The sequence below is a fragment of the Sebastes umbrosus genome, chromosome 14, assembly GCF_015220745.1.
Source record: "Sebastes umbrosus isolate fSebUmb1 chromosome 14, fSebUmb1.pri, whole genome shotgun sequence".
Classification (NCBI taxonomy): domain Eukaryota; kingdom Metazoa; phylum Chordata; class Actinopteri; order Perciformes; family Sebastidae; genus Sebastes; species Sebastes umbrosus.
The window spans coordinates 8,900,607-8,928,249 of NC_051282.1; the positions used below are offsets into that span (position 1 = coordinate 8,900,607).

At 41.3% G+C, this 27,643-nt stretch overlaps 1 protein-coding gene across 6 annotated transcripts in view; it reads left to right on the forward strand.

Moving 5' to 3' along the window:
* The window catches only part of myo15aa (myosin XVAa), a 62,240-nt gene that overhangs the window by 24,320 nt on the left and 10,277 nt on the right, over positions 1–27,643 (forward strand). For 2 of the 6 annotated variants that reach the window (XM_037792891.1, XM_037792896.1), the window contains exons 7-50: positions 396–486; positions 1,010–1,113; positions 1,351–1,414; positions 1,506–1,619; positions 1,727–1,888; positions 2,199–2,312; positions 5,977–6,035; positions 6,465–6,588; positions 6,690–6,785; positions 7,029–7,160; positions 7,252–7,377; positions 7,844–7,921; positions 8,056–8,213; positions 8,354–8,399; positions 8,503–8,627; positions 8,778–8,895; positions 9,712–9,887; positions 10,339–10,423; positions 10,592–10,645; positions 10,917–10,998; positions 11,273–11,403; positions 11,578–11,673; positions 12,163–12,398; positions 13,543–13,733; positions 14,459–14,531; positions 14,843–15,034; positions 15,172–15,284; positions 15,521–15,615; positions 16,951–17,086; positions 20,230–20,610; positions 20,874–20,938; positions 21,946–22,083; positions 22,220–22,274; positions 22,695–22,857; positions 22,949–23,042; positions 23,131–23,251; positions 23,404–23,519; positions 24,401–24,460; positions 24,857–24,932; positions 25,095–25,210; positions 25,375–25,493; positions 26,422–26,563; positions 26,681–26,792; positions 26,960–27,034. In XM_037792891.1, coding sequence (XP_037648819.1) covers positions 396–486; positions 1,010–1,113; positions 1,351–1,414; positions 1,506–1,619; positions 1,727–1,888; positions 2,199–2,312; positions 5,977–6,035; positions 6,465–6,588; positions 6,690–6,785; positions 7,029–7,160; positions 7,252–7,377; positions 7,844–7,921; positions 8,056–8,213; positions 8,354–8,399; positions 8,503–8,627; positions 8,778–8,895; positions 9,712–9,887; positions 10,339–10,423; positions 10,592–10,645; positions 10,917–10,998; positions 11,273–11,403; positions 11,578–11,673; positions 12,163–12,398; positions 13,543–13,733; positions 14,459–14,531; positions 14,843–15,034; positions 15,172–15,284; positions 15,521–15,615; positions 16,951–17,086; positions 20,230–20,610; positions 20,874–20,938; positions 21,946–22,083; positions 22,220–22,274; positions 22,695–22,857; positions 22,949–23,042; positions 23,131–23,251; positions 23,404–23,519; positions 24,401–24,460; positions 24,857–24,932; positions 25,095–25,210; positions 25,375–25,493; positions 26,422–26,563; positions 26,681–26,792; positions 26,960–27,034 — 5,204 coding nt within the window. The remainder of the gene's footprint in view (positions 1–395; positions 487–1,009; positions 1,114–1,350; positions 1,415–1,505; positions 1,620–1,726; positions 1,889–2,198; positions 2,313–5,976; positions 6,036–6,464; positions 6,589–6,689; positions 6,786–7,028; positions 7,161–7,251; positions 7,378–7,843; positions 7,922–8,055; positions 8,214–8,353; positions 8,400–8,502; positions 8,628–8,777; positions 8,896–9,711; positions 9,888–10,338; positions 10,424–10,591; positions 10,646–10,916; positions 10,999–11,272; positions 11,404–11,577; positions 11,674–12,162; positions 12,399–13,542; positions 13,734–14,458; positions 14,532–14,842; positions 15,035–15,171; positions 15,285–15,520; positions 15,616–16,950; positions 17,087–20,229; positions 20,611–20,873; positions 20,939–21,945; positions 22,084–22,219; positions 22,275–22,694; positions 22,858–22,948; positions 23,043–23,130; positions 23,252–23,403; positions 23,520–24,400; positions 24,461–24,856; positions 24,933–25,094; positions 25,211–25,374; positions 25,494–26,421; positions 26,564–26,680; positions 26,793–26,959; positions 27,035–27,643) is intronic. The other 4 variants (XM_037792893.1, XM_037792892.1, XM_037792895.1 and 1 more) reach the window with 4 other exon arrangements.

The following is a 27,643-nucleotide window of genomic DNA, read 5'->3' on the forward strand; positions in this document are numbered from 1 at the left end:
TGTCAGACACTTATAATCACAATCTGATTCTGTCATGGCAAAAACAAGCACTTTTAATGGACGTAAACTGACGGTGCAAGGTTGTCCCAAACAATTACATTACAGCTCGTTTAGCGACTGGAGGCTGCAGCGTTCTCCCTCAATACTGGACCAATTTCAGAAAGTGTTGTCCCCCATTAGTCACTTAAACACAAAAACACAGGGAAATACGGTCCAGGTTGAAAAATACCAAAGTTATCTTTTAAGCACTCGTTTTCACAATATCCTTGCAAGTCTGACATGCACAGAAAATTGCTGCTACCTCTTAAACAGAGCACTGGGACAATTCATGATATATAATGTATCAACTACTGAGTCATATTGATGTCCAGTGTGTGTGTGTTACTGTGTTTCAGTGGGGAGAGCGGGTCTGGGAAAACAGAGGCCACCAAACTAGTCCTTCGCTACCTAGCAGCAATACATCACAAAAGCAATCTTGCGCAGCAGGTATGCACACACACTCCTGACATGCACAAACTGCTGCACACACGCACACACACACACACACACACACACACACACACACACACACACACACACACATGTTCCCGTCTTGAAGGATGACTCTGTGTCTTTTTTCCATGTCTCTGTCACCCTGCTGGCTCTTCTTTGGTGCAGATTGAGGTAGTGGGGTTCCCTGCATGACTTGTGCTTTACATTTTACAACTCATCTTCACATAATGGTCATAAGAATAGCAGGCTGCTGTGTTTTGCTGTGGTGTGTGATAATATTCGTTAGAGATGTTATGTTTTATGGTTGATTTTCTTTTACTTGCTTTATAAAAATCGGTCTAGCATCCCTTCAACTATGTGACTGATCAGCATCTAAGTTAACTCATGTTTATGTATGTGTGCTATAGACCAGCATTGAACTACGGTGGTAACAGGCTGCTGTTACTGTCAGAGCAAGACATTTTGTCACCGAGCTGACGAAGATTGTTCATTTACTGTGTGTCTGAACATTTGGTAGATACTTGAGGCAGCGCCTCTCCTGGAATCTTTTGGAAATGCCAAAACTGTACGGAACGATAATTCCAGTCGCTTCGGGAAATACATAGAGGTCTCTCTGGAGGAGTGAGTATGAAAAGAGATACACAAATGTTCCAGTCTCTGTTCCCGTCTCTTCTTTAATCACTTTTAAAAACCTACTTTACATTTTTTTAATGTTTTGATACTGTGTTATTGTTAAGCACTTTGTAACTGTGTTTTTAAAAGCTATCTAAATAAAGGTTATTATTATTGAATTCTACTCTTGTTTTTGTGTTTCTTCTCCTCTCTTATTTGCTCTCTGCTGTTTCTCTCTCTGTCCAGTGGGGTGATCAGTGGTGCCATAACCTCTCAGTATCTACTGGAAAAGTCCCGTATTGTCTTCCAGGTGACACGCGCAGACACATACACAAGCGGTCATTTATACATCTTTTACTTTCCTGTATGTGAAAGTGTTAAATCTGTGTTTTCCCCTTAAGGCCAAAGATGAGAGGAACTATCACATCTTCTACGAGATGCTGGCAGGTCTTCCCTCGCAGCAGAGGCAGGCTTTCTATCTACAAGAGGCTGAGACCTACTATTACCTCAACCAGGTAGAAGACACAGTGCAGTTTCAGGACTTCTCAGGAATGTCATGTGGAGATACTGCGATCAAGAGAACTCTTCACTCCAAGCTGTTGTGCCCTTTCTCTCCATAAAGGGGGGGGATTGTGGGATAACAGGAAAGAATGACGCAGAGGACTTCCTGCGTCTGCTCGCTGCCATGGAGATCCTTCACTTCACCCCTGACGACCAATCGGCCATCTTTAGAGTTCTTTCTTCCATACTGCACCTGGGCAACGTCTACTTTCAGAGATATGAGGTAGTGCTTCCAAAGTTATCTTTCTTTCTTTCTTTTTATTGTTGTTTTTACATTTTTTGATTAGAGAGGATTCAGGCAATCCAAATACCTGTATAGTACATGTACAGCATATTTTTCAGCATTTTTTTTAATTTTGGCCACCCAGATAATATTCAGGGAAATATAATGAGCTAAAAATAAAAAATTAAGTAAACTCTAATATGGAAAAAAAAAATGAAAATAAATAGGAAAAAAAGCATTGGCTATATGTAACTAGAACTACAACAGATTAAGTGTTTTTTTCTGTTTCTCTTTCTGTGTTGCACGACAGGCTGATGGCCAGGAGGTGGCGTCAGTGGTGAGCGCTCAGGAGATCAGAGTGGTGGCAGAGCTGCTGCAGATCTCTCCAGAGGGACTACAGAAATCCATCACCTACAAAGTCACAGTCAGTATCAAACTGTGTTTTATGTGCATGTGTATTAAAATTTCAGTATACGGGCATCCCTGAATTGCCTGCTTGAAAACAAGATGTGTAAGAGGTTTGAACACTGATCGAAACAGATTTTTACTGGAAGGGATTTTTTTAAAAGGAGCCGTTTGGTTCAAACTAATTTTCCTCAAAATTTTATATCCCCACATATCCAAAAGTTTCCTGCTTCATGGAAACACATTTCACCAAAGTTTGCAGTACACAAAGTCTTCTTCTTCCAGTTGTAAAAAGTGACGAGAACAATGTCAAGAAATGCTGCTGATAAGCTGCCAGTGACCCCCAAAGTACTTTAAAAAAACATTTTGTCACACAATTTTCACCGCTGAAAATAATGAGCCTCAGCTATAGCGTCATCTGCTTTGACACCTCTGTCATTCTACCTCACACATCACTTTGTCTTGTTGGATTTTAGTTACCTGTCAAGTGTCTTCCCTCTAACCTCTGACCTCCTGTGATGCCTTCATTCATTCATTATGTTTTGTAAGACAAATCTCAAATCCGACCTGACCTCATATAGAGTTTCCACGTGGTAACAGAATCACTTCATAAAACAGTTCAAACAGTTTCCATTAATCACTCAGAATGTAACTACAGATGTGTCAACGTTGATTATTTTGGCGTATCGCTTACACTCTACAAACACGTCTACAACACATGAACAAGCATATTGGCACACAGACACTCATCCTGTACTCATACAGTACACCGACTATGCTATGTTATTTGGATAGTAATGCTTCTGGTAGTGAAACTATCTCTTGACTTTTTTCATTTGCAGTCTGTCATATTGGATGGTATATATTTTCATAATTAGCCACACTCAGTAGTAGTGAATGCAAAATAGCTTGTGGGATGGAACCTGTCACATCATGGCCCTTTTTAAATGAAAGTCCTGCTTTCTTTATCCAAAACTGTAGCTTTGTTTAATTTACTGGACACATCGTTATGCTCATATTTCCATATGAGTGTTTGTCTTGATCCTTGTAGCTACCAGGGTGTTCCCTTCATCACAAAGGCAAAACAAAGAAAGGAACGGGTTCTACTCATTGTCTTTATATTGAATCTCCTGAAGTCCTTCAGCATGTTACCAGGCAGGAGCAGAAGTCCATTGAATCCACATACTCCAAAAGTGTTTTTTAGATCTCAGGAACTTTGTAGATATCTGGCTTGTGCTGGATTTTGTCTCGTCTATTACTGTGAATCAGCAGAAGAGATGGCGCTCTCACATCCAAAAATCCAAATGGGCAAATGAAGAAAATTATTTGTTGTGTTGTACTCCTTTGCTTCTGACAGCGTTTGCTGGTGGTATCCAAAGAGCTGTCATTGTTAACCAGGTGATTGTCTTCCACAGGATTTACAAAAAAAACAAAAAAGAGCAGTTCTTGAAAGACTGACTGACCTGACTGCAGCCTCCCTTGCACTTCTTCTTCTTCTTCAGTCATCTATATGCTTCTCAATCACCTCTGTAGTAGCTGTGACACAGATTCTGTCCTGATCTCTAATCGCCATAGTGTCCTTGAGCAAAAAGACACCGAATCCAAACCAGCTCCATGGGATGCAGGCTAAACAGGAATTACCCTGCTGACATAAGAGAAAAAAAACAAAAACCCAAAGAAAGAAACGGGTACAAGAAACCTATTTTGAATGTTTCCAACCACATAAGTATTCTAGTTCTTCTTCCACTGTATTTGCTCCATTTACATCATATTAGCTAACAAAGAGATCCTGGAAAAAAATCCCTTTTCACCCAAATTACTTGTCCTCTTGGGAAATCTTTTTTGATCCACATTCTGTCCTATTCCAGTATCTGACTGACCATAAAGCATCCTGTTTTACTGTCCAGTTTAAAAGAAGGAGCAGATTCCAGTCATCCTGATGGTCTTGTGATGCTTCTGACAGAGAAACGAGGGTGAGGAGGGAGAAAAGAAAAGACAGGAATACATTAAACATACATCTGATCACGGCACACCTCATGTCATCCACACGTACATGCTCTTATGCACTACTCTAGGAGCCTTTTGTATAATTGAATTTCTAATTACAAAGGCGGTTCCTATGGTTTCTATGTAACAGGAGAGGAGTCCGACGTAGCCACTCATTTCCTTTGGCCCTGATCAGACCCTGAGTCCCAGACGCTCACGTCAATGAATAAGAGAGTAGAAGAAATACAAGTGGGAGAGTAGAAAGGAGGGATGATGGGGGAATTAGTAAAAGATAGGACAGACAAAAAGGCATTATGCTGCATAATGTTGAGGTTTTACACTGTACGGAAATTATTGGGGTGGGAGGAGGGGCTGAACCTTATGGTTAAATTTTCAAAAAAGCAAGGCCCTCCTCTTGACTTAGGCTGTACTCACCAAATCATGCGTTCCGGCGATTAGCATAGCGTTGTGCGGCAGTGTGAGAGTGTCACTTAAGTGGCCTATTTAACGCCAAGCGACTGCGCGACGATTAACGTCTTTGTGATCCCTCATGACTGGGTTGTACAGCCCTGGATCGCAGGATATGTGATCGCCCACCATAGCGTGACGTTGGGTTACGTACATGCAAAAGTTGATTCTGTTCCAAGTTTTCTGCGTTTTTTTTACCGACATCCCCTGTGGTCAAAACCATTGCAGCATAAATCCACCGTCAATGAATGGGAGGACTGTTGTTTTTGTCGCAGCGCCCAATTTGGTGTGAATGAAGCCTTAGATTGCCCTCAGTCCCTTAGCACAGTGGTTATCAACCTTTTAGAGTCGCGACCCCCCAGTTTTGTAGATGCGTTCTCTGACTGTTTCTCTTCTTCTTCTCTCCTGAAATCCCCCTTCAGAAACTCATGTGTATGCACACTTTGACTCTCACAAATACACTCAATAAAATCTATTTTGAGGCAAATTCTACCACTGGTACATAGGGTAAAAAAAAAGAAATATCGATACACATTAGTATGTTTTGTGATACTGTATCGATTCTCCAAAACGCTGTATTGACTTTTAATTAACTTCTTAGAAAATCCGATGGCCCGCTGTCAGGTTCGTCCGCTATTCAATCTTTTGGAAATTGTAGTGGGCTCAGGTTTAAAGATAACTTAGACGTCGCAAAGGAGACTAAATAACAATGATACGCTGCCTTAGCACAGTGTATTTATAATTATGCCCACATCTCTACAGTCATAGTGTCCTGCTCTTCCAGTTCAGCCACACAGGCCTACAATTCATTTAAAGGCATTTTTGACTGTAACAGAATATGTTGCAATGAGCTCTGCCTGCAGAATACAGTACACCGAACATACTGTACCTGAGCTGGGGTGTCAGTTTGCAAGGATAAGAAGAAGCTGAATGTCTCGAGGATGGAAAGGCATTTTTCATAACTTTCCATAATGTGAGAATGAGAATCAGGCTGCAGAACTCTTTATTTTCATTGTAGTGCTACTATAGAGCGTGTAGTAATTACATACCAACAGGAAGAGAAAGACTCACTGTCTTTGAGCTGACAATGCACGACGATGATGATGATGATGATGTTATCATGAGGAGGTGAAGGAGGTCTCTAGGAGCAACAGTTGGAGAGAAGGCCCAGTAGTTTGTGAAAACAAACAAGCAGCCTTCGACTTTAAACCGTTCTGTCTTCTCTACAGGAGACAATGAGGGACAAGATCTACACCCCATTGACTGTGGAAAGTGCTGTTGATGCCAGGTGAGACGGCTACATACCCAACATGCACTGCATGAAAATGTATTATTTTTTTTCTAGATGTATTTCACATGTAATACCATTCTGAAAGGGAAATACCTCTAAATTAGCCATTTTGTGCCCATTAAAATGATTCTTTTGGAAATCAACATGAAGCTAAGTAATTTTGTGTATCTTTTTCAATAAAAAGACTTTCCCTGCTTTCTAATCTGCGACAGGGTAATATATGTGAGACCTCCTACATGGTCCTTCATAACTTGTGATATCTCATAACTTCTATCTAATTAATTCTTTCTCACACCACCTTAAATATAATAATGACTTATATAGGGACCAGTTTTTTTGATTCATCACCTCTCTGTGTCTTTGTAATTCTCACCCAATATTCCCATCCCGCACTCTGTCTTTCACACGCACATCTTTGTTCCCCAGAGATGCTGTTGCCAAGATCCTGTACTCGCTGCTCTTCCATTGGTTAACAGAAAGGATCAACGCTCAGGTGTACCCCCGCCAACACACCCTCTCCATCTCCATCCTGGACATTTACGGATTTGAGGTACAACACACAGACGGAGCATCTTATCACCTATCTGTCACTTCCTTGTGTTGCACAGCAGAAAGACTCAGTGTGTGTGTGTGTGTGTGTGGGAACAACAGGATCTGACCTTCAACAGCTTTGAGCAGCTTTGCATCAATTATGCAAACGAGTACCTGCAGTTCTTCTTCAACAGGATCGTATTCAGAGAAGAACAGGTGAGTCGACGTCACAACTGCGGGGATACTCAATTACTCACACATATACAGACATGCACTCACAAATGCATACACAAAATACACATAAATGTTTGCATGCACTTGTGCAGATGAGGATAGAAATAGATCTCTATTAGTGCTGCAAGCATTAGTAAATTAATTGATCAGTTGATTCACAGAAGCAATATTAAGACATGTGAACTCATTGTACAGGAAATTGTATTGCATGTGATCCCCATGCAGGAGGAGTACAGCCGGGAACAAATCCCCTGGCAGGACATCCCGTTCAGTGACAACCAGCCCTGCATTGACCTCGTTGCCGCTAAGCCTCATGGGATACTGAGGATCCTGGACGACCAGTGCTGTTTCCCACAGGTGGGAAGAGAACCTGAAGGCACTTACACATGTTACACCCACAGATTGAATTATTGTACACGTCACTAAGAGTCTGCTGCTTTGTTGCCAGGCGACAGACCACACGTTCCTCCAAAAGTGTCACTATCACCATGGCAACAACCCACTGTATCAGAAGCCAAAGATGCCCCTCCCAGAGTTCACCATCAAGCACTTTGCTGGCCGGGTCACCTACCAGGTACAGAGCTCCTCATTGGCTCATCTCAGGTGACAAAACCTGCCAGTTGGCAGAAATGTATTTGATTCACTGACGTCAATATGTCATTGATAACCTCTGATCTGTACCACAAGTATACTCCCGTTTTTAGGCATTGTAGCAGCATCGCTCCAAGGATGGCAATGTCAGTCTGTCTGTTGGTCGGTCATCCACCTCTTTGGTCCAGATTGAAATATCTCAACAGCTATTCGATGGATTGCCGTGAAATTTGGCACAGACATTCATGTTCCCCTCAGGATGAATTGTAATAAAATTGGTGATCCCTTAACTTTTTATCCAGTGCCATCGTCAGGTCAAAATCTAATTTGGTTTATGATAGGGCTGTCAAAGTTAACGCGATAATAACGTGTTGAAGCTTCAGTAGGCAACAAGTTTTTGGCATCATTGGGCAAAAATCTTCCAATAATTTGTGATATCAATGACGCAGGTTTACAAGTTCCTCGATAAGAACTACGACCAGGTCCGTCAGGATGTCCTGGACCTGTTCATTCAGAGCAAGAACAAGGTGAGAGGAGAGCAGCATCTTCACATCAATACGTATGGTCACATTACTCTTACTGTATATTAGAGACCTAATCTAATTCATGTGAACATTAACAATTTCAGTGTGAATGTATGTGTGTATTTGTGTGTGTCCAGATGGTGTCAAACCTCTTCCTGGTTCACGCAGAGGTCACGGGTCAGCAGAGAGGAGGTCACATGAGGAAGAGCAGTACAGTCACCAGAAGATACCAAGCGCCCACCGTCAGCAACAAGTTCCAACAGTCCCTGCTGGAGCTGGTGGAGAAGATGGAGAGGTGAACCCGAGAGAAGTGGACACATTTACTCTGCTGTCCACAGTTTTCATTAAAACGTCTCATAGTTTCTAAAGATTTAACATGATGGTTAATAAGCAGGAAATGTGATTTACTTGTTTACTTTTATTGTTCCGTTTCAGGTGCAACCCTTTTTTTGTTCGCTGCATTAAGCCAAATAACATGAAGGTAGATTTTCAGACTGATGACACTGATCATTTACATGCATGAGTTCAGTCTCACCGTATCCTGACACTCATTGTTTTTCAAATGTGCTCGCATCTGTGTTTAGCAACCAGGTGTATATGAGGACGACCTGGTCAGCAACCAGCTGAGACACTCGGGTGTCATGGAGACCATTAGGATCCGTAGAGAGGGGTATCCTGTCAGAATGCCATTCTACATCTTCCTGTTCAGGTAACATACACACAGTGTTAATCACTGGATTGATGGAGCGGCAGGGTAGTTGGCATGGAAGTGATAGCTAACATGTCTGAAATATAAATATAATAATTATTATTATTTTTAAAGCCAATGCATGTGAATGTGTATGTGTGTCATCCCCAGGTATAAGTCCCTGGTGGGGTTGCGAGAGCTTCCAGCAGCAAATGGAGAGAACTGTGTGATAATGCTCTGTAAGCTGTGTTTTCTCAGACCAGGAGCCTACCACGTTGGAGTCACAAAGGTGAGTTTGTGCTCTCATTTGTTCATGTAACCCTTTCAGAAACGAACCCTTAGAGACCCACATACTGTAGACCCGTTTTTGTCTTTTATAGGGGGGTGCAGGGGGTCTTAAGGGGGAGATAGCAGGTCAACAGTAGATGTCACATAGAAGTGGTGTACATCATCTGAAAGCTGGGAACCTGAAGATTAATTTGAGATGCAGCTCAGCACTGTGTGTCAAGTTGTTCTAGTCACAAATCAGAAATAAAACCAATAATTGATTCATTAATTTAAAAATTAATTGTAAAAGTGTATAAGAGCTAAGAGCATTATGAAGGAAGTATATGATGGTCATCTCCATGCTCTATTGTGTCTCATAAGTTGTTGCAGCAATTTTTGGGTTGATTTAATTTGTTACACAGATTTGGTGCTAAATTTAACCATTTATTACCACTTGAGAATTAATAAAAAACTCAAATCAAAAAACCCTCCACAATACAACATTAACACACCAAGACCTTGAGGAACATCATAGAAAAAGCCATGCTGTGATTTGTTATCAAAAACTTTTGACATTTGGAGATTTCTGCAAGAACTGCATTTTTCAGTGATTGGATGGCAAGCCCTTCTGTTCTGGAAACTGCTCACTTTGGAGCCTTATTTAACCTCCTTCCCGACAAGTACCAATGGATTCCTTCGGTTTTCTAGTTTCATATGAAACCAGGATCTTCAGCTCTAAAGCTGAGTCTGCTACACCCCCTGAAAGACAGTAAAGCGAAACAGCAATACAAGCTAGAGTAATGACATGTATGTTTGTGTGTGTGTGCGTGAACGGCAGTTGTTTCTGAAGGAGGACATCTACCAGTTGTTGGAGTGTAAACGGCAGCGCTCCCGTCAACTTGCCGCCCTCACCTTGCAGCGCTACACCCGCATGTTCTTCGTCAGGAAACGCTTCGTGGCCTTCCGCAAAAAGATCATCGGGCTGCAGGCCCAGTGCCGAGGCTTCCTCACAAGGTAAGCTTCTCTGCTACTGCTGGTTTCATAACTGATCAAGTCAACTGATTTACACATTTATTTCAAGCATTTATGTAAACAAATTGTGGTACTAATAATTAAAAAAGATGGTATTTCAGTCCACTCACTTTTACCATCTAAATATACTGTAGTAGTGAGGAAGTCAAATTACACACTAGAGGAAATGGAAAAAGCACAACATTATAATAGATCCTCTTTAACACTGCATTACATCCAAAATAGAAATTATTTAGAAAACTACTGAACCAAATCCTGACCATAAAAACACATTGTAACGGTGACTTCTGTAACAAAGTACTTGTAGCATGCCTACAACGTTTGTCTCTTTGTATATGTAACAAAAGTTTCTTAGGAAATGGGATTGAAACATGACATTAGGTGTGAGACATGTGCTAATGGTGGTACTCCAATTCTTCATTCTGCCCTACAGGAAGCGCTATGTGAAAATGAGGGAGAGTCTAGTTCGGTTCCGCTCTCTCGTCCACATGTACGTCAACCGCAAGCAATACATCAAGGTACATGGAGTCTGCTTTCAAATGACCATATATCTCATTTCATATCTTGGGGATACAACCTTTCATAAATCACTCAGACATATACTGTTGAAAATATCGCCCACTTTTGATCTGATTTAGTGCTTTAGCATCCTCTTGCTCTGTGTGATTTCTGTGATCTGTTTGCAGATGAAGTTTCAAGCCCAGAGGAAAGCTGAAGAGGAGAGGAGGAGGAGAGAGATGGTAAGATGGAAGTTTGGACACTATATAACACTGGCTCTAGATAGGGCCATTTGCATTTTTGCATTTTTGCATTGGCCAGAGTTGTTCTCCTACACGCTTGGCGAAGTTTTAGTTGGTTGCAATCTGCAACCTCACCGCTAGATATCGCCAAATCCTACACACTGCACCTTTAAATAAGAAACGTATCTGTAAAAGTAGCATGTTTTTCTCCCACAAGACAGGAAGATTTTAGCAATCGGTCCTTAAACAATAAAAACATTATTTCTTTCAGGAGCTGACCAAGAGGGAGGTGGTGAACGTCACACACTTGGTGATCCCTGCAGAGCTGGGCGCGTTGCTGCAGGCAGCAGGAGGTCTGTTAATGTCTGTCTTCCTTTTTGTGAAGTTCACATTAATGTGCACACACAAATTATTCATGAACCAAATAGCTGAGTTCAGCTGTCTGGATGTGTCTCATCTCATCAGCATTGACAGTGTCAGCTCCAGGATTGACTTGAATAGTCCTGACAGAGAGGGACAAACCACAAGGGAAAAATTACTTGGCAAACATACTTTGAAGGACTCCATGCCACCACCGTATATGTATGCTGGTTGACTTGTCGTTTGCCCTTGTCTCTCTCTTTCTAGTCAGGAGGGAGTTACACTCAGACTGTTTGGCTCTGCTTCAAGCTCCTCATATCCAGGAAGAGGCTCAACTCACTCTGCCTCTGGACATCAACAATTACCCATTCTACCGCTATGTGCAGATCTACTTTAGGGTGAGAAGTGTAACAGTATACTTACAGTATTACAGTCAGCTTTGGTCCTACAGATTGACTGCCCTCTTAACTGTATGTGGTTATTCCTCAGCTCTGTCCTCATCATCATCATTGTTTTGAAAATGTGAAGTTATTGTGCTTCCTAAAGATGTTGTAAATCTTTTGTTGCTGTAGGAACCAAAGTTTGGGATGTTGATGGCACCTCTGGAGTCACCTCTGACCCGTGTAGAGGAGGACCTGAGAGGAGAAGCTCTGGAGCTCTTCATCATGGTAGGCTGACTTCTGAAAAAAATAATAATAATAAATTAGCCATGGATCTGGAATTCTTTCAGCACTGTTGTACTGTCCTTTACAATGATCCAGTCACACACTGCCACTGCTATTACCCCTGTTACACACCAGGGACAGTCTCTAGTGGCTTGCTGCCCAGATTTGTCATCTAGTCCCTGCTTCTTTGTCATTGTTGTTCTATGAAACAACTTTTTAAATGTACCAAAAGAGTTAGTTAAGCTATACACGGTCGAATAATACTGTGAATCAATAAAATACAGGTCTTAGTGGCCAGGACAATTTATTAAAATTTGTTTTCATAGCATTTCTCTCTGTCATTGCTTATCCTAAATTGACAGCAAGGCAAACATCCAGGCAAATTTAAAGTTTGGTTACACGGTACAACAATACACAACATGCTACAAGCCAGTAAGATATCCAGATATCGAGAGTTCGTTGAAATGTTTTTTGCCTTTATTTTGCTTTCAGGTATTACGATTCATGGGGGACCCTCACCTGAACGGGGCGCAGGAAAACATGTTTGGGAATTACATCATCCAAAGGGGCCTGTCATCTCCAGGGTTACAGGACGAGATCCTGGCTCAGGTCGTCAACCAGGTGTGGAGGAACGTAAACTCTGACAACGCTGAGAGAGGCTGGTTGCTGCTGCTGGCGTGTGTCTGCAGCTTCGCCCCGTCAACCAAGATGGACAAATATCTGCTGAAGTAAGATATAATTTCTCACCCGTGTACAGAAATCATATTGATGAAAATATACCTTCACATGCATTCACATGAAAATGGGGGTTTGGTAGTAATTAGGGCTGTCAAAGTTAACGTGATAATAACACATTAACGCAATTGATCTTTAGTAGGTTGTAGCAGGTGCAGTTTTAAAGCTAGAGTCAAGATACTGGCAGCATATGAAATAAGAAAATTGAAGGAATCCATTGGTACCAACCAAGTCATACCAGCTTGTCGAGAAGGGAAAATATAATTTTGGCGAGGAAAAACTGTCATGGCCATTTTCAAAGGAGTCCCTTGACCTCTGACCTCAATATATGTGAATGAAAATGGGTTCTATGGGTACCCACGAGTCTCCCCTTTACAGACATGCACACTTTATGATAATCACATGCAGTTTTGGGCAAGTCATAGTCAAGTCAGCACACTGACACACTGACAACTGTTGTTGCCTTTTTATGATCTGAGCATATTTTTTTATGATAAATGCAGTACCTGTGAGGGTTTCTGGACAATATTTGACAATGTTTGTGTTATTAATTGATTTCCAATAATAAATATATACATACATTTGCATAAAGCAAGCATATTTGCCCACTCCCATGTTGATAAGAGTATTAAATAATTGACAAATTTCCTTTTAAAGGGACTGTTTGTAACTTTTTACACATATAAATCTACCAGGTCTGTGTCCCATGCGCGCTCACATATGCACGCCTGCGTGTGGCTACGCTGTTCAGACCGCTCCTCTGCCTGCTTGTCTTCACTCACACAACGCGCGCGTTCTCGCTCCACCTCACGTTCATGCGCGCACACTACACACTGCAGAAGAGTTCGTAGCTCTGAGAATATCTAGTGAATGTACAGTGGACGTTTGTACAGAAATAAATGCTGGATCTCCTCCAGACCAACAGAGGTTTCCCGTGTCTTGTGAAGTGACGGGGCTCCGCAACGAGTTACGTTATCGTCTCCGACCGAGTGCCGGTGTCTCCCCTGTTCACTCTGGCTGCGGTCGGAGACGATAATGTTTCTTTTCCTGCTTCACCCCCTCTGCTTCAGCCTCGGAGGCTGAAGCAGAGGGGGTGAAGCAGGAAAAGCCAACACTCAGGTGTCCTTTCCTCTCCAGGTTTGTATCTGACCGTGCCCCTGCTGGTTGCCAGGCGTTGCTGCAACACAGACTCATCCAAACCAATCAGAAGACACAGCTAACCTCAGGCTCCACCCCCGAGACTGCACGGACCTATCCGCTGTCACTGCTGGAGTGGACGGCCAATAGGAAGAAGGCCAACATGGTGTTGCACGTGCACTGTTCTGATGGTGAGATGCATCTTGCCTTTTTTGACATTACATCATGCAGTCTTAACTTCCTGGTTTAATGCCAGAACACTGCAAACAGATCACGGGCAGCAAAATATTCACAACAAATTTACCACTTTTAATTTTTCCCTCAGCTGTACAACAAATTCTTCAATTTTCAAATGAGCACAGTAGAACAAAAGACTTATTAAATATCATGTAAGTAGTCCTCTGACCTACAGGGTCAATGAGCACACGTCTCAAAGAAAAGCAAGAGCGTGGCAGAAAGCGCTGGCATCATTTTGATTGAGTGGGATCAGTAACAGCCCTTGATCATTGATTATTCATTGGCAGTCAGGATCAGGTGATGGAACCACAGGGCTCTCGGTCTTTGAATTGCGCAATTTATTGCATTTTGCTTTGGTGTGATTTCAATTGGTGTGATTTGAAAACCACAGTGGAAAGAAACCGTTGTTAATACAGTATCCTGGGGCAGCTGTGGCCCAGGGGATTGTTTTGAATCACAATGTTGGTGGCTCGATCCCCAGCTCCTCCTGTCTGCACGTCGAACTGTCCTTGAGCGAGACACTGAACCTCAAGTTGCTTCCCGGGCGCTTTACAGCAGCCAACTGCTCCAAATGCTTAGGATGGGTTAATGCAGATATCAAATTTCATGTACAGTATGTACCTGTATGTATGTGACGATGAAAATAAAGTTTAGGTATTCTTTTTTATTTTCTTCGTAGGAGGATCATTCCTGTGTCCGGTCCATTCCTGGACCAGTGGAGAGGATTTAGCAGGGGACATACTGCGCCACAGGTGCTGATACCTCATATTTAAGTATAAGTCATAGACTGATTTATTTATTTTCAGCTCATGGTTCAGCTCCGATACTTGTGTGTAGTGCTACGCCCTATTTTTGCATTCAATATGAATAACTTTTTGAGCCATTCTGTATTTCTTTAGTCTTCCTACTCAAATTTATATGTCTTATTTGTATTTGTAACTCACATTTTAATGAAACTCCCAGCTTCATTATATTATTTTTTTACTGCAAATACAGTTATATTGTACAGTGCATACATAATGCTTTGAGTGCGAGGTATTTGAAGGGTATGATGATCTTGCAGGGGAGTGTCCGACTGGTGGAGGGGGAGTTCGGTTCTGATGAAGGAGCATGGCCAGTGGGTGGAGTTAGCGGGTCACGACTATGTGATGGACCTGATTGCAGACCTGGAGCTTCCGACTGACTTCCCAAAGCAGAAGAGTTACTTCATCATCAGCACTGACGACCCGGCCAGAGTCAGAGCAAACGCCAGCCTGTCAGTACACAAAACACACACAAATACGTGCGTGTACAAATATTTGAAATGTACATACTGTATTTACAACAACAACTCTCCTCTCCTCTCCTCTCCTCTCCTCTCCTCTCCTCTCCTCTCCTCTCCTCTTCTCACAGTGCTTTGTTTGGCAGTGGCTTTGAGTCAGATGAGGAGCTTCCTCCTGCCTTTCCTCTCCGTAACAGCAGACCAGCCCACAGCCTGCCAGACTCTGACGGTTACTACAGCCACGGTACACACACACAAACTTTACTACATGCATATATTAATAAGGATATGTACGGCAGTAGCAAGTGTATACATCTATTATATCTGTGGACAAGGTCAGATGTGAGTCCTGTTGTAAAAAACGGTATTACAATGGCAGCTTATTTCAGTTAGATAGTTCTGGTTTCTGGTTATTTAAAGCACTGAACATAAAGTGTGATAGACATTTTTAAAGCTGCTCCGCTGTCTGTCTGTGTCCAGTAGAGTCGGATGCATTCAGTGAAGGTCAGACTCAGAGAGGAATGGACCGCTACCTGGACAGTCTGTTTGACCCCGTGCTGTCAGACAGCAGCATCGTGAGTACTGACAAAAAACATCACATCCTAACCATACTTTCCATCCTGCTTTGGAAATACATTAGCGTGGAACTGATTACTACAACTGTCAAATTAGTCTCTAATCGTCAAATGCACTGTAAAGCATTGCCGGTGTAGGGACTGAATTGACTCATCTTTGTTGTGGTTTACATTGTTTTCATTATTATCAGAAGAAACAACCAGAGCAGCTTTTAACAAATGTTAAAGACACACAGCAAGTTTCCATTATGTGTTGGTCAGACAAAGCAATTTGAAGACATCACTCTTTTTCACACTTTCTGAAATTTTATAAGGCTAATCAATCAATTCATAAATTGGGAGAAAAACCCCCCAGATTACTACATGAAGGAAACTCTCGTTAGCTGCAGCTCCGAAATGCATAAAACTGTCACGTCATGCTCCCTCCAGCTGATCTGCAATCTGAGTGTGAATGGAGGGGAGTGTTGATGGACGGATGGAACATGTGATCCACTGCTTCTGTTTGTGTATGAATGGAGCAGACAGGAGGGGCGATTAGGTTACTGAGTGACCTACCGTATATGACCGCAACAGCCGGCAGCACTCGTGCACACAGCTCTGGGGAGGATTACTGTTCTGTTAACAGCTTTATGTATTCGGTAAAACAAAAAAATTGGAGGAAACAGCAAGAAAGTTCAGGTATGTTTGAGTTGTTAACCAGGGATCTCAAAGAAACTGTCAACATAATATCCATAATTTGTATTTTTGTAATATAGGCATAAAAATAGTGTCTTTGAGACCCTTGTTGTTATGATTTTTGTTGGTTTTAATTATCAGCTGTCAATCAAACAGTGTGGGTGATAACATTAGACCATTTTGCTTGGATTTTCTGGCGATGAAGTTTGAACCTATGCACATGAGACTTTATTCTTTGACTTGTCCCTGCTCATGTTAACTATCTGCAGATGTGAAATATAAAGCACTTCACTCTCTGAGCTGTAAAGTGTTTTTCCTGGGAAGATAGCGATTTGTTTTTGTCGTGTCGAGACAGTGACAAACTTTTGTTGGAGACTCATACTACTTTTTTATGAGTTTCTGTCACTTTAGTGTGTGCTGGAGCGTCTCCTCCAGTGTGTACGGTACTTCCTGCAGAGTATTCAGTTCCTACAGCTCTACTGACCCTCTCACAGAATCAACCAATACAACACACTCCCTCCCTCTTGTTCCCTTAGTCTCTCCTTTTTCTAACACACACACATTTACTCTTACTCTTTATGTCTCTCCACTTTCTCATCATCTCCAACTGTCCTTTTCCATCTGCTGAATCTCTGTTACCTGCTTCTCTCTGACTGCCAGGACATGGAAAAGACTGGAAGTTTATCAGCAAGGATGAAGGGAGGAGGAGGTATAGGCATCCCAGGAGGAGGAAGAGGAGAGGGTGAGAGTCAATCGCCCCCCAGCCGGCCTTATCCACCAGGAATACATCCTGGAGGTAAAACACTCAAGTTAGTGTGCGTGGGTTTCCTTTTAGTTATGTCTTTTAGTGCAGATTGTCTATTTGTTTTTCTTTAGATTGGTTATTTTGTTCTGTGTCTTTCCTCCGTGTTCACCTGCATGTTGTTACAGACTCAACTGTTTTCTTTCTCTTATTTTGGCTTTCATTTTTTTGGTCTTTTGTCCTCTTTTTCTCTCTGCACTGACATCAATAATTCAGCTTGTTCTAAGTTTGTTCCAAATCCTCGGCATTAGTCTCAGGTTGATAAATAGTTAGATAGATAAATAGTCCCTTGAATGGTGGAAACACTGCCAAGTTTCATATGATTTGGGTTACTCATTACTTCATTTCCTAGCCAAATGACATGAGTAAATAACCAACAGGCAGACAACATTCAAATGTTACATTTAAAAACATTATATTTATTATTGTAATTAATTCTATATTGTTTAAGGGTGAGGGCTCAGTGACTCTGAACAGGACTGAGGTGTAAAGGTTCAGGTGTACAGTTCACAAACCTTAACCTGTCGCTTAGAGGCTGTAATGAGCATTCTGACCTCATGGATAATGCATAGACAGCCATTCACTGTAACCACAGATGACTGCTTTACTCTCTATAGGCCTCTGTCACTCTCATTATCTCTCTTCTCGCTGCACATAGTGTTCTTTATCAAACACACTCACGCTATAATTTGGTTTCTCTGTCCATTTAGTCACTGCCATTCTTGCAATAGTCTGTTTTGTGTGAATGCTTCTCATTGTGGCTGTACAAAATGTCATACTGTAGAAAATCACTCACAAATTGTATGTAGTGAATATTTCCATGCTTATGAATGTCCAGTTTTATGTTGCTCATCATACTGTACATCAGACAGTATGTTGAACTCTAATTGAATATGTTGAACTAATTACTAATCTAAGGCGTCTCTCCCCGTCGGACAAGGAGAGAGCAACAGCAGTGGTGACAGTTACAGGAAGAAAAGGGGATGACGGAAATGACTGCCTTTTAGTTTATTTCAAACTAGCAATGCACACTATATACAGTGTGATGGATAGTTCACCAATACTTTGAACACCTACGCGAAACATGTTGTATTGGATTTAAACTTTCAAATACATTATTTAATATCATTAAAGGAACAGTGTGTAGGATCTGGCGGTATCTAGCGGTGAGATTGCAGATTACGGGCTTGCATTTATGTATTTACTGTGTATTTTTCGCTATGCATTGTGTTTTAATTAGTCATTTATTAATCACGTGGCTCGTGTGTCAAGTCAAGTCAAGTCAAGTCAAGTCACATTTATTTCTATAGCACATTTAAAACAACATGAACTGACCAAAGTGCTTTTACAGACATAGGCAGAATAAAAACAGGTCAACAGAGCAGACAGCAAAATCACACATATCCACAGACAGAGACCAAGATAAAATCCACGAGTAAAAGACTGTTATAAGCATTATAAAAGGCCAATTAGTATTCACAATTCAAGTACATTCAAAAGCCAAAGAAAAGAAGTGGGCCTTGAGCTTTGTGGTCACTATATTTTTTTATAATGATCTTGTAAAGCACTTTGTGGTGTTATGTCTATGAAAAGCGCTATATAAATAACTTTTACTTACTTAATTACAACCAACTGAAGCTTCTCCCGTGTGCCAAGCGTGTTAGAGAGCTAGGGTGGCTGACACGAAAACGCGAATGGCCCTCTCTAGAGCCCGTTGTTGTAAGAGTAGCCTTTTGAGAAGAGCCTGTGCTTAGATTGTGAATGTACGAGGGAAGTGAGTGGTGAAGCGCACGCGCGAGAGAGAGAGAGAGCGGCAGCGACGATAGCGTGTAACGTTATGGACTCCGGCCCAAGCCGTTCTGGTATACTGTTGAAACATTGCGGTGCAACATGTTGGACTCCGTGGAGAGGACCCGCTCCCTATGTAGATATAAACGTCTCATTCTAAGCTAACAAAAACACAACAATTCTTATTTTTAGGTGATTATACACTAAAGAAAACATAATTATTAATATTATATTCCATTTCTGCCAACAGATCCCCCTGATTGTTAAACACTGGTCCTTTAAATGTACATATTTATTTCAAATAAAAAATAGAAAACAAGACAATATGACGGCATGTCTGGCCATAAGAAGGCTGTTCTTTTTTTTTATTACAAGACCAATGTAAACCTGAAGCATTAGTTGAATTCTATTTACAAGTACAGGTAATGGGCCAGATCTGCTCTTACCCGGATGTGCTAAATGATGAATCCCACTTGATCATAAATTGGAGGCGTGTGGCCGATTGTTTATTATTAGCATAGGTAACGCCCCCTAAACACTATATAAGGGAAGATGTTGTTGTGCCGGGTGAAAATACTCTGGCATATTCCCAAGAATTAGAGAGATGCCACCAAAAAAGGCTGTAAGAAGAAGAAGAACTTCGGCAGTAGCTATATTGACGTACTGTTAAATAAACTTAAACAAAGTAAACATGTGATTTTCCAGAGTGTCAGTACTGGCGTTACAGGAAAAAGGGAAAAGCGTCAATGAGCAGTATGTAAGCCATCAGGAAGCTGAATGCACTCAATTTCATCCAAAGGTTTTTAATAGTCTGAATTGGGATCAGTGGACCAACAGTATTTCTTTAGCCCACACATTTAATAATCTATTCATTATAATTACTCTAAATATGATTATATGATGTTCATGTGTTTTTTTTATGCTCCTCAAATTGAAGTGTTTCCTTGTGTTGGACGATATGTAGACTTTAAAACAAGATGTTTTTTCTTATCTTGGTGAGAGTGCTCTCGACCACTCATTACATTTTCTCTTACCTAAGAGGAGAAAAAAATAAGAAAACATTGGTGAATCCCAGAAATCAATGGGTGCTAACAAAATGAGAGGAAATTTGTTCTCATATCGCTTCATTCATGAGGCCATTTTGTAGCATACACATGGAAACCATTGTTTAAATCAACAAGACATGCTAACATACTGAAGTTCAGCAGCTAATATTTACCGGATAAATCAGTAAATTGATGATTAGCTTGTCCGGTCTTGTCTGCCCGGGGATGAAACTCCATTTTAAAGTCCTGGACACAGCACTGTTCCTAACTCTTCCCCTGTTCCCTGACCTGTCGCTCCTCAAGCTGTGCCAGTGCTTCCAGTAGCAGGAGGAATGATGCCACCCATCCCTGCCATGCCAATCCCCTCTCACCACCATCACCACGAACAACACCAACAACAGCAGCAGCAGCAGCAGCAGCAACCTCCACAACGGCCACAACAACAACAACAACAATTCCACCAATACAACCTCCCCCAACAACCCTACAACCAACAGACTTCTTCCACCATCACTCCTGCCACACGTGTAGCACCCACCCCGTCACCCACTCGTGCCCCTGCTGCTGCTGCTGATAGAGAAAATACAGCATCCCATGTCAGTGGCGTCCCCGGTCTGCCGGGGGTGCCCTCGCTCCCTGCCACGTCTGTAGTTCCAGGCTTGCCTGTGATGACAGGTGTGCCAGGTACAATAACTGGGTTTGCGTTCCAGCATGTTTGGCCTGAAGCGTGTGGGCATGGTGGAGTTACAATTCAATATGTGTTAGATAAAAGCCATAACTTTTTTATATCTTGCATTTCATTATGAGGTTGTAAAGTTCCTCTGTGTGTGTTTTTTTTTTTAAGCGGAGAGTCTTTTGCAGTGAACTGTGTGTGCTTCTACTGTTTTTCTACAACGATATCATCTTTACTACATGGTGTCTATGTTTGATATGTTATACTTCTCTAGGATCGGAGCATGCAGTACTGACGCAACAGCAACAGGCCATCATCAACCAGCAAGCTATCATTCTGGTTTGTCACATATGTTCTTCTGGACAACTCTGATATTACTGTTGGTGTATTTGTCTGGGTTACATGAAAATATATGGTAACACTTTATTTGCCCTTTCAAATGTTAAAACTAGGGCTGTCAATCTATTCAAATATTTCATCGTGACTAATCGCATGATTGTCCATGATTAATCGCAATTAATCGCACATTTTTTATCTGTTCAAAATGTACCTTAAAGGGAGATTTGTCAAGTATTTAATACTCTTATCAACATGGGAGTGGGCAAATATGCTGCTTTATGCAAACGTATGTATATATTTATTATTGGAAATCAATTAACAACACAAAACAAGGACAAATATTGTCCAGAAATCCTCACAGGTACTGCATTTAACATTAGAAAATATGCTCAAATCATAACATGGCAAACTCAAGCCCAACAGGCAACAACAGCTGTCAGTGTGTCAGTGTGCTGACTTGACTATGACTTGCCCCAAACTGCATGTGATTATCATAAAGTGGGCATGTCTGTAAAGGGGAGACTCGTGGGTACCCATACAACTCATTTTCATTCACATATCTTGAGGTCAGAGGTCAAGGGACACCTTTGAAAATGGCCATGACAGTTTTTCCTCACCAAAATTTAGCACAGGTTTGGAGCATTATTTAACCTCCTTTGCGACAAATTAGTATGACATGGTTGATACCAATGGATTCCTTAGGTTTTCTAGTTTCATATTCAACCTCTGGAAGATCAATTACATTATTGCGTTAAAAAATTAGTGGCATTCAAATAAATTTACGTTAACTAGTTATTATTGCGTTAACTTTGACAACCCAATTTTAAACTCACAATAAGTTGGATTTCATTCAACTTATGCTTAACAATACTTGCTAGTACGTTAGCTAGCAACACACCACTCGGACCACCCACATAAAGTAAAAACATATATCCATCATGTTAATGAATATTAAAAGGAAGACTATACAGTACGTTACAATAAAGGTATATTGTTGTGTGTTGTAGGCCCAGCAGATGACCATGCAGGCCATTGCGATCCAGCAGCAGATGTTGTCCTCCTTCCCCCCAGTTGCCCCGGCGCCCCAGTCACCGCCCACACAGCATTACACACATATGCCACAACGCTCTCACACAACCAGCCCTGTGAGTAAACACACACATATACACTGTGCTGTGGCGATGCAGGAGCACCTGTCAGCATGTATGCAAATCAGAAATATATAAATGTCTTGGAATAAAAACACACTCGGCTGTATCACTTCCTGTTTTTTTTTTGCAGACCAAAGAGAGTGAAGAGTCGCCGTACAAGCCTGCCGCTGATCAGCGAAAAATGAGTATGTTTTACACTCTAAAGGTCAAATTAACGTCGGCAGATTTGCAGTGAATGCCATGATTACAGTGAAGCTTCAGGATGCCCCGTGCTTTTCTAGCTGGGTTCCCTGAATCTAACAAAAGTTACTCAAGCACTCAAACAGGAGTGGAAAGAACAATATTGATGCATTGTGACTTTGTGATTTGAGGTTGGAAAGTTGAGTACAGAAAGTGACCCCTGTGTCTTAGGGGTTAAGACGCTAACCATGAACCACAACATTCCCAGTTTGAGTCTGAAAAATAATGTTTTTATTGAAATGCTAGTACTGATAGATGTCCACTTGCTTTGACATAGTTCTGTGTTTCAGTATGGAACCAGTTCCAAAATTGAACAGCAACAGCTGTTGAATTAAACTGTTAAACATCTGCACTTGATCTAATAGACAGTGACATTCCAGGTCCAACACGTGGCCCCCCTCCTGAGGACGTGGTCCGATCCAGTGCCAGTAACACGGAGCGCATCGATCCCAGCCACGACATCAAAGACATCGTCAAACAGCACCAACCTGCTGACACAACAACTTCTATTGGACCTGCCACACAAAGGTAACACGCTCATGATTTCCTGACCTAAATATTAATACTGATAATAGTGTGTTGTCTGTCTACTTATGTGTTTGTGTGTGTGTGTGTGTAGGAAAGGTGATGGAAAGATGTTTGCAAAGAAGCCAGACCCGCATGATGAAGCTATGGAGATCCTTAAAGATCAGATGGCAAACCCACCACAACCGGTACCCCAACTCTACACCTACAGAATCACACACACACACACACACACACACACTAAAATAATATAATCTGACCTTGTTTCTGTCTCAGACTCAAAGGAAACCTCAATCCTCCCTACATAAAGAAGAGGGAGGACTTAAGGTTACCAAGACGACCAAGTCTCGCCCTTCGGGGCCAACTAGCTCCACCATAAGCCCCGCCCCTCCTCCAGGTGAACTCTTCACACACTAATGTGACATCAATCCCCAGTAATAAACAGAAGAATGACAGAAAGCTCTTCACTCCATTCACACTTGCATGTGAATGGAGTGTATGGGAAGCACCTGGTCAAAATCCCTTGTGTGTGTGTGTGTGTGTTTCCAGTCTCTAGAGAGTTGCCAGTAGAGGAGGAGATCATTCAGACTCAACTTCACAGCAGGACCAGTGATGAATATTACACATACTCCAACGTCCCCTGGAAACTCTACATGAGGAAAGAGGTGTGTTTCATGAGCACACACACAAACACATAAATATAAAAGGACATTAATAATCCATACTGCCCTGAAATGTAACCTTACAACAAATGGCACGCTGAGACACACTGTAAAAACATGTATAGCAGTGTTAGTTCTGTCCAAATGTGTTTCGTTGATAACCTTTTTTTTCCATGAGTAAGACAAGGCAATGAAGAGACAGCACCAACTTCATTAAATCAACATGCAATGTTGTTGACGAAAAAAGACTAGACTAAATTGCAGTTTAAACAATAAAAAAAAATATGTTTTTCATTTAAAAAAAGAGGAGACTAAATATTATAGACTTTTTTTTCAATGCAGCAGTTCCGCTTCCTGTGCTGCATGCACCAGTTTTGTATCACGACTACACCGACAACACATAATGAGCACAGTCAGAAGGACTCGGAGTACGACACAACAAAATAACAACACGTAACACAAAGTTAACAAGGACAACAACAGGGCTTGGGAGAAAGTAGCGAGGTGATATTTTGGCTAGATTGACTGAATAGTTTAATATAATCTGATGACTAAAATGTCAACAGTTTTCACTGGCTAAAACTATACTAAAATAGTTACCATTTTATTTGACTAAGATAAGACTAAAATGCCCAGACTTTTAGTCAACTAAAACTCATCTAAAATAACAGGATGAGGCTAAATATGATACAAACTAACAAGGACATTTGACGCAAGACTAAGACTAAACAAAAAAAATAGCTGACAAAATGAGCACTAATGTATACTGTTCATATATCTACTTGTGCTGAACATTTAACAACATTACAATGCTTTAATTTCATCACGTTTATGATTTGATACCAAAGGAAATTTTTCCTTTGTTGATTTTTGTCTGTTTACAGGTTTTCTATCCTAAAGAGACGTTCAACAGTCCGCTGGTTCTGGACCTGATCTTCAGACAGGTTGATTTATGTATTCATTACTTTCTCCATTTATTTTGTATTAAGGTAGTTTGTTCATTCAGGTTTAGTTTTGCATTATGGCAGAGTCTAGTTAATGGTAATTATGCCAATAGTTAAGATGGTAATCATTAGCCATAGATTCTAGCATTATTTTATTGTAAAAGAATACATCAAATAATACACTTTTAGGTACTTTATAATTTTGGCTTTTTTTATTATTTCTTATTTCTCTTTCTTCTTCTTATTTATTGTATTATTATATTCCATTTCTGACAATACATCCCCCTAATTGTTACACACTGTTCCTTTAATACTAATACTTATTCACAGCCGGAATAAATTATCCCAAAATGATTTCCACTTTGGGAGATTCTTATTCCTGAATGTGTCCTGCAGGTTGTACATGACACCTTCTCTGAGGCCTGCATCCGTATCACCCAGGAGGAGAGACAGAAGATGAAGCATTTATTTGGTATGAAAAAAATCACATATCCCTAAATCACTTTACTCTGTAGTATAATGGCTCATAGACCATGGACAGTATACTTTTCTACATTTACAGTATGTGAAAGACTTGACAACACTTCACACTCTAGATTTGAGAACTTAAAATCCTTCTTTGTGTCTTTGACAGCTGAGAGCAAGGTGGATCAGGCGTCAGGAACGCATGATGAGAACGTGAAGAAGAAAGTCGTCGCCATGGCCAGAGACTTGTGGGAGATATACTTCTCCCGTCTCTTCCCCGCCTCTGTGAGTTCTTTTCTCTTTCTTGGCATATGTTAGTCAAACTGAAAAGTGCAGCAATTCCCACTCTGAATAAGGTAAACCAAAAGCAGCCCTCAACCTTCACTTGTTCTTACTTGACCATTTTTATGTATGTGTTTGTATGTGTGTGCGTGGTGTGTGTGTTCCAGGGCAGTGTGGGGACAGGAGTGCAGGTGCTGTCTGTGTCTCATAAAGGCATCAAGCTGCTGAAGATGGTGAGGAGTAGCTCTGCTGCTTCAGACTACTTCAGAGTGCTGAGGCCTTACAGGTGAGCCTCATAGACCGTACAAACCATAGACTGTATAGAAGAAGTGGACGTAGTCACCGTGATGTCTCCCTTTGCTTTGTGGACTGCCGTATGAAAGCCTCGAGTTTGTCATTTTCGCCGTCGCCGCATTGTTTTTTGCAAACAGAAGTGACACAAGAGGGTGGAGCTAAGTACAATGAACGCTGAATAAGACATTTTTAGGCATCCAAAAAGGTTATAATTAACTTTTATGAACTGAAAACACACTGTGAAAGGGCTAAAGTTGTAAGACGAAAACACGGACAATGCCGTGGTAGAGACCTGTCAGTCACAAGGTAGCCCCGCCCTAAAACATCCCCTGCTTTATGGTCTATTTGACTCTAAATGGGACCATCATTTACTAAATGAACATCTTGCTGCATTGAAGAAGACTTGAAACTAGTGATTGAGACCATAAACTCATGTTTACAATATTTACTGAGGTAATAAATCAAGTGAGAAGTAGGTTCATTTTCTCATAGACTTCTATACAATCAGACTTCTTTTTGCAACCAGAGGAGTCGCCCCCTGCTGGCTATTAGAAAGAATGCAAGTTTAAGGCACTTCAGCATTGGCTTCACTTTTCAGACCAAGGAGTAGCCCACTGGTACAAACACATGACCACAGTGTGTATACAATATCAGACAATATTTCCACCTTTTCAAGCCTTCATGTCTTAGTGTTGGAAAACCCACTTTCAAAAAAAGACATGAGAAGAGGTGAAACTGGCTATTGAAAGTTGTCTAAATGTGATTGTGCTCTCCTTAATTCAAATAAAACACCAGTCAGTCAAGTGACCATTTTAAACTGTCTGTGTCAAGTGCCCCGGTGATTTGACCCCGAGACTCTTCTTTCTTTCTCTGTAACTTTATGTTGACTTCCTGGTTTTTGCACATCACTTCCTGCGCAGCTACTCGGACATCCTGTTCGTGTCGATTCCGTCTAAGAACATGCTGGAGTTCAACTTGACCAACGAGAAGCTGATCCTGTTCTCGGCCAAGGCCCCGCAGGTCAAACACATGATCGACTACTTCCTCACAGAGCTTAAGAAGGTCAGAGGGCGTCTGTGTGTGAGTGTGTGTCTGAATATGAATTATATATCATGCGGTTACAGAGGAATGTGATAATATTACAGCATGTCTATGTCAACATGTGACATCTCATGTCAGGACTCAGAGTACGTGGTGGCGGTGAGGAACTACATCACTGAGGACAGGTCTCTGCTCAGCTTCCACAAAGGAGACATTATCAGACTGCAGCAGATGGACGGGCTGGAGGCCGGTGAGACGCAAAACACTCACGCACCGAGGACTGGCACATTGATACGTTTGTAGACCTGCTTTCTGCTTCTGTGAGCCATATACAGTATGTCTCTGCTTCTCTGTGCTTCATGTATGTCACGCTGTGTGTGTGTGTTTGTCTATGTGCGCTTGTATGTGTGTGTTCAGGCAAACATTACGGCTGCATAGTGAGGAAGAAGGTCATGCTTCTGGAGGAGCTAAAGAGAGACACTCCTGACTTTGGTGGGTTTGGCAGCCTGCTGGGATCTGTTGTGTTTTTGCTTTGCTGTTTTCTTTTTGCTGGTTGCTTTGGGTTAGATTTTTCTTAATAGAGCCTTAACATCCATGTTCCTGCCTTTTTTTTATTTCATTGATTTGAAGGGAGACACCCCAGGCAAAAACATTGTTTTTCATGTGCTGGTCATTTTTGAGATTTTGGGCTATTTTGCTATTTTTCAGACTAGTGGAAAGAAAACATCCAAAATACACATTCAGTTGTTTATTTTACTACTTTGTCTAATTGTCTTAATATAAGTAATTAACTGGGGAAGTTTCATTGTGATATCTATTAGTTAAAATGTTTTACCCTCTTCACCTGTCTTGCAAAATGTGTGTAATTTAAATTTTTTCTCAGACTCCGAGCCAGAAATCTCCACTTCAGTAGCACTTATGTACCAAACTGTCGATATTCTAAAGGATTTTACAGAGGGGTTTGTTCATATATCATTCATAGCCTGATTTAGAGAACATTTTATTCCTAAAAACATTGTGACATTTTTTTGGGCTGTTGACAGTGGAGTGATACGGTGAGATATCCAAAATTCCCCCTGTAAAAACCTTTGACCCTAATAT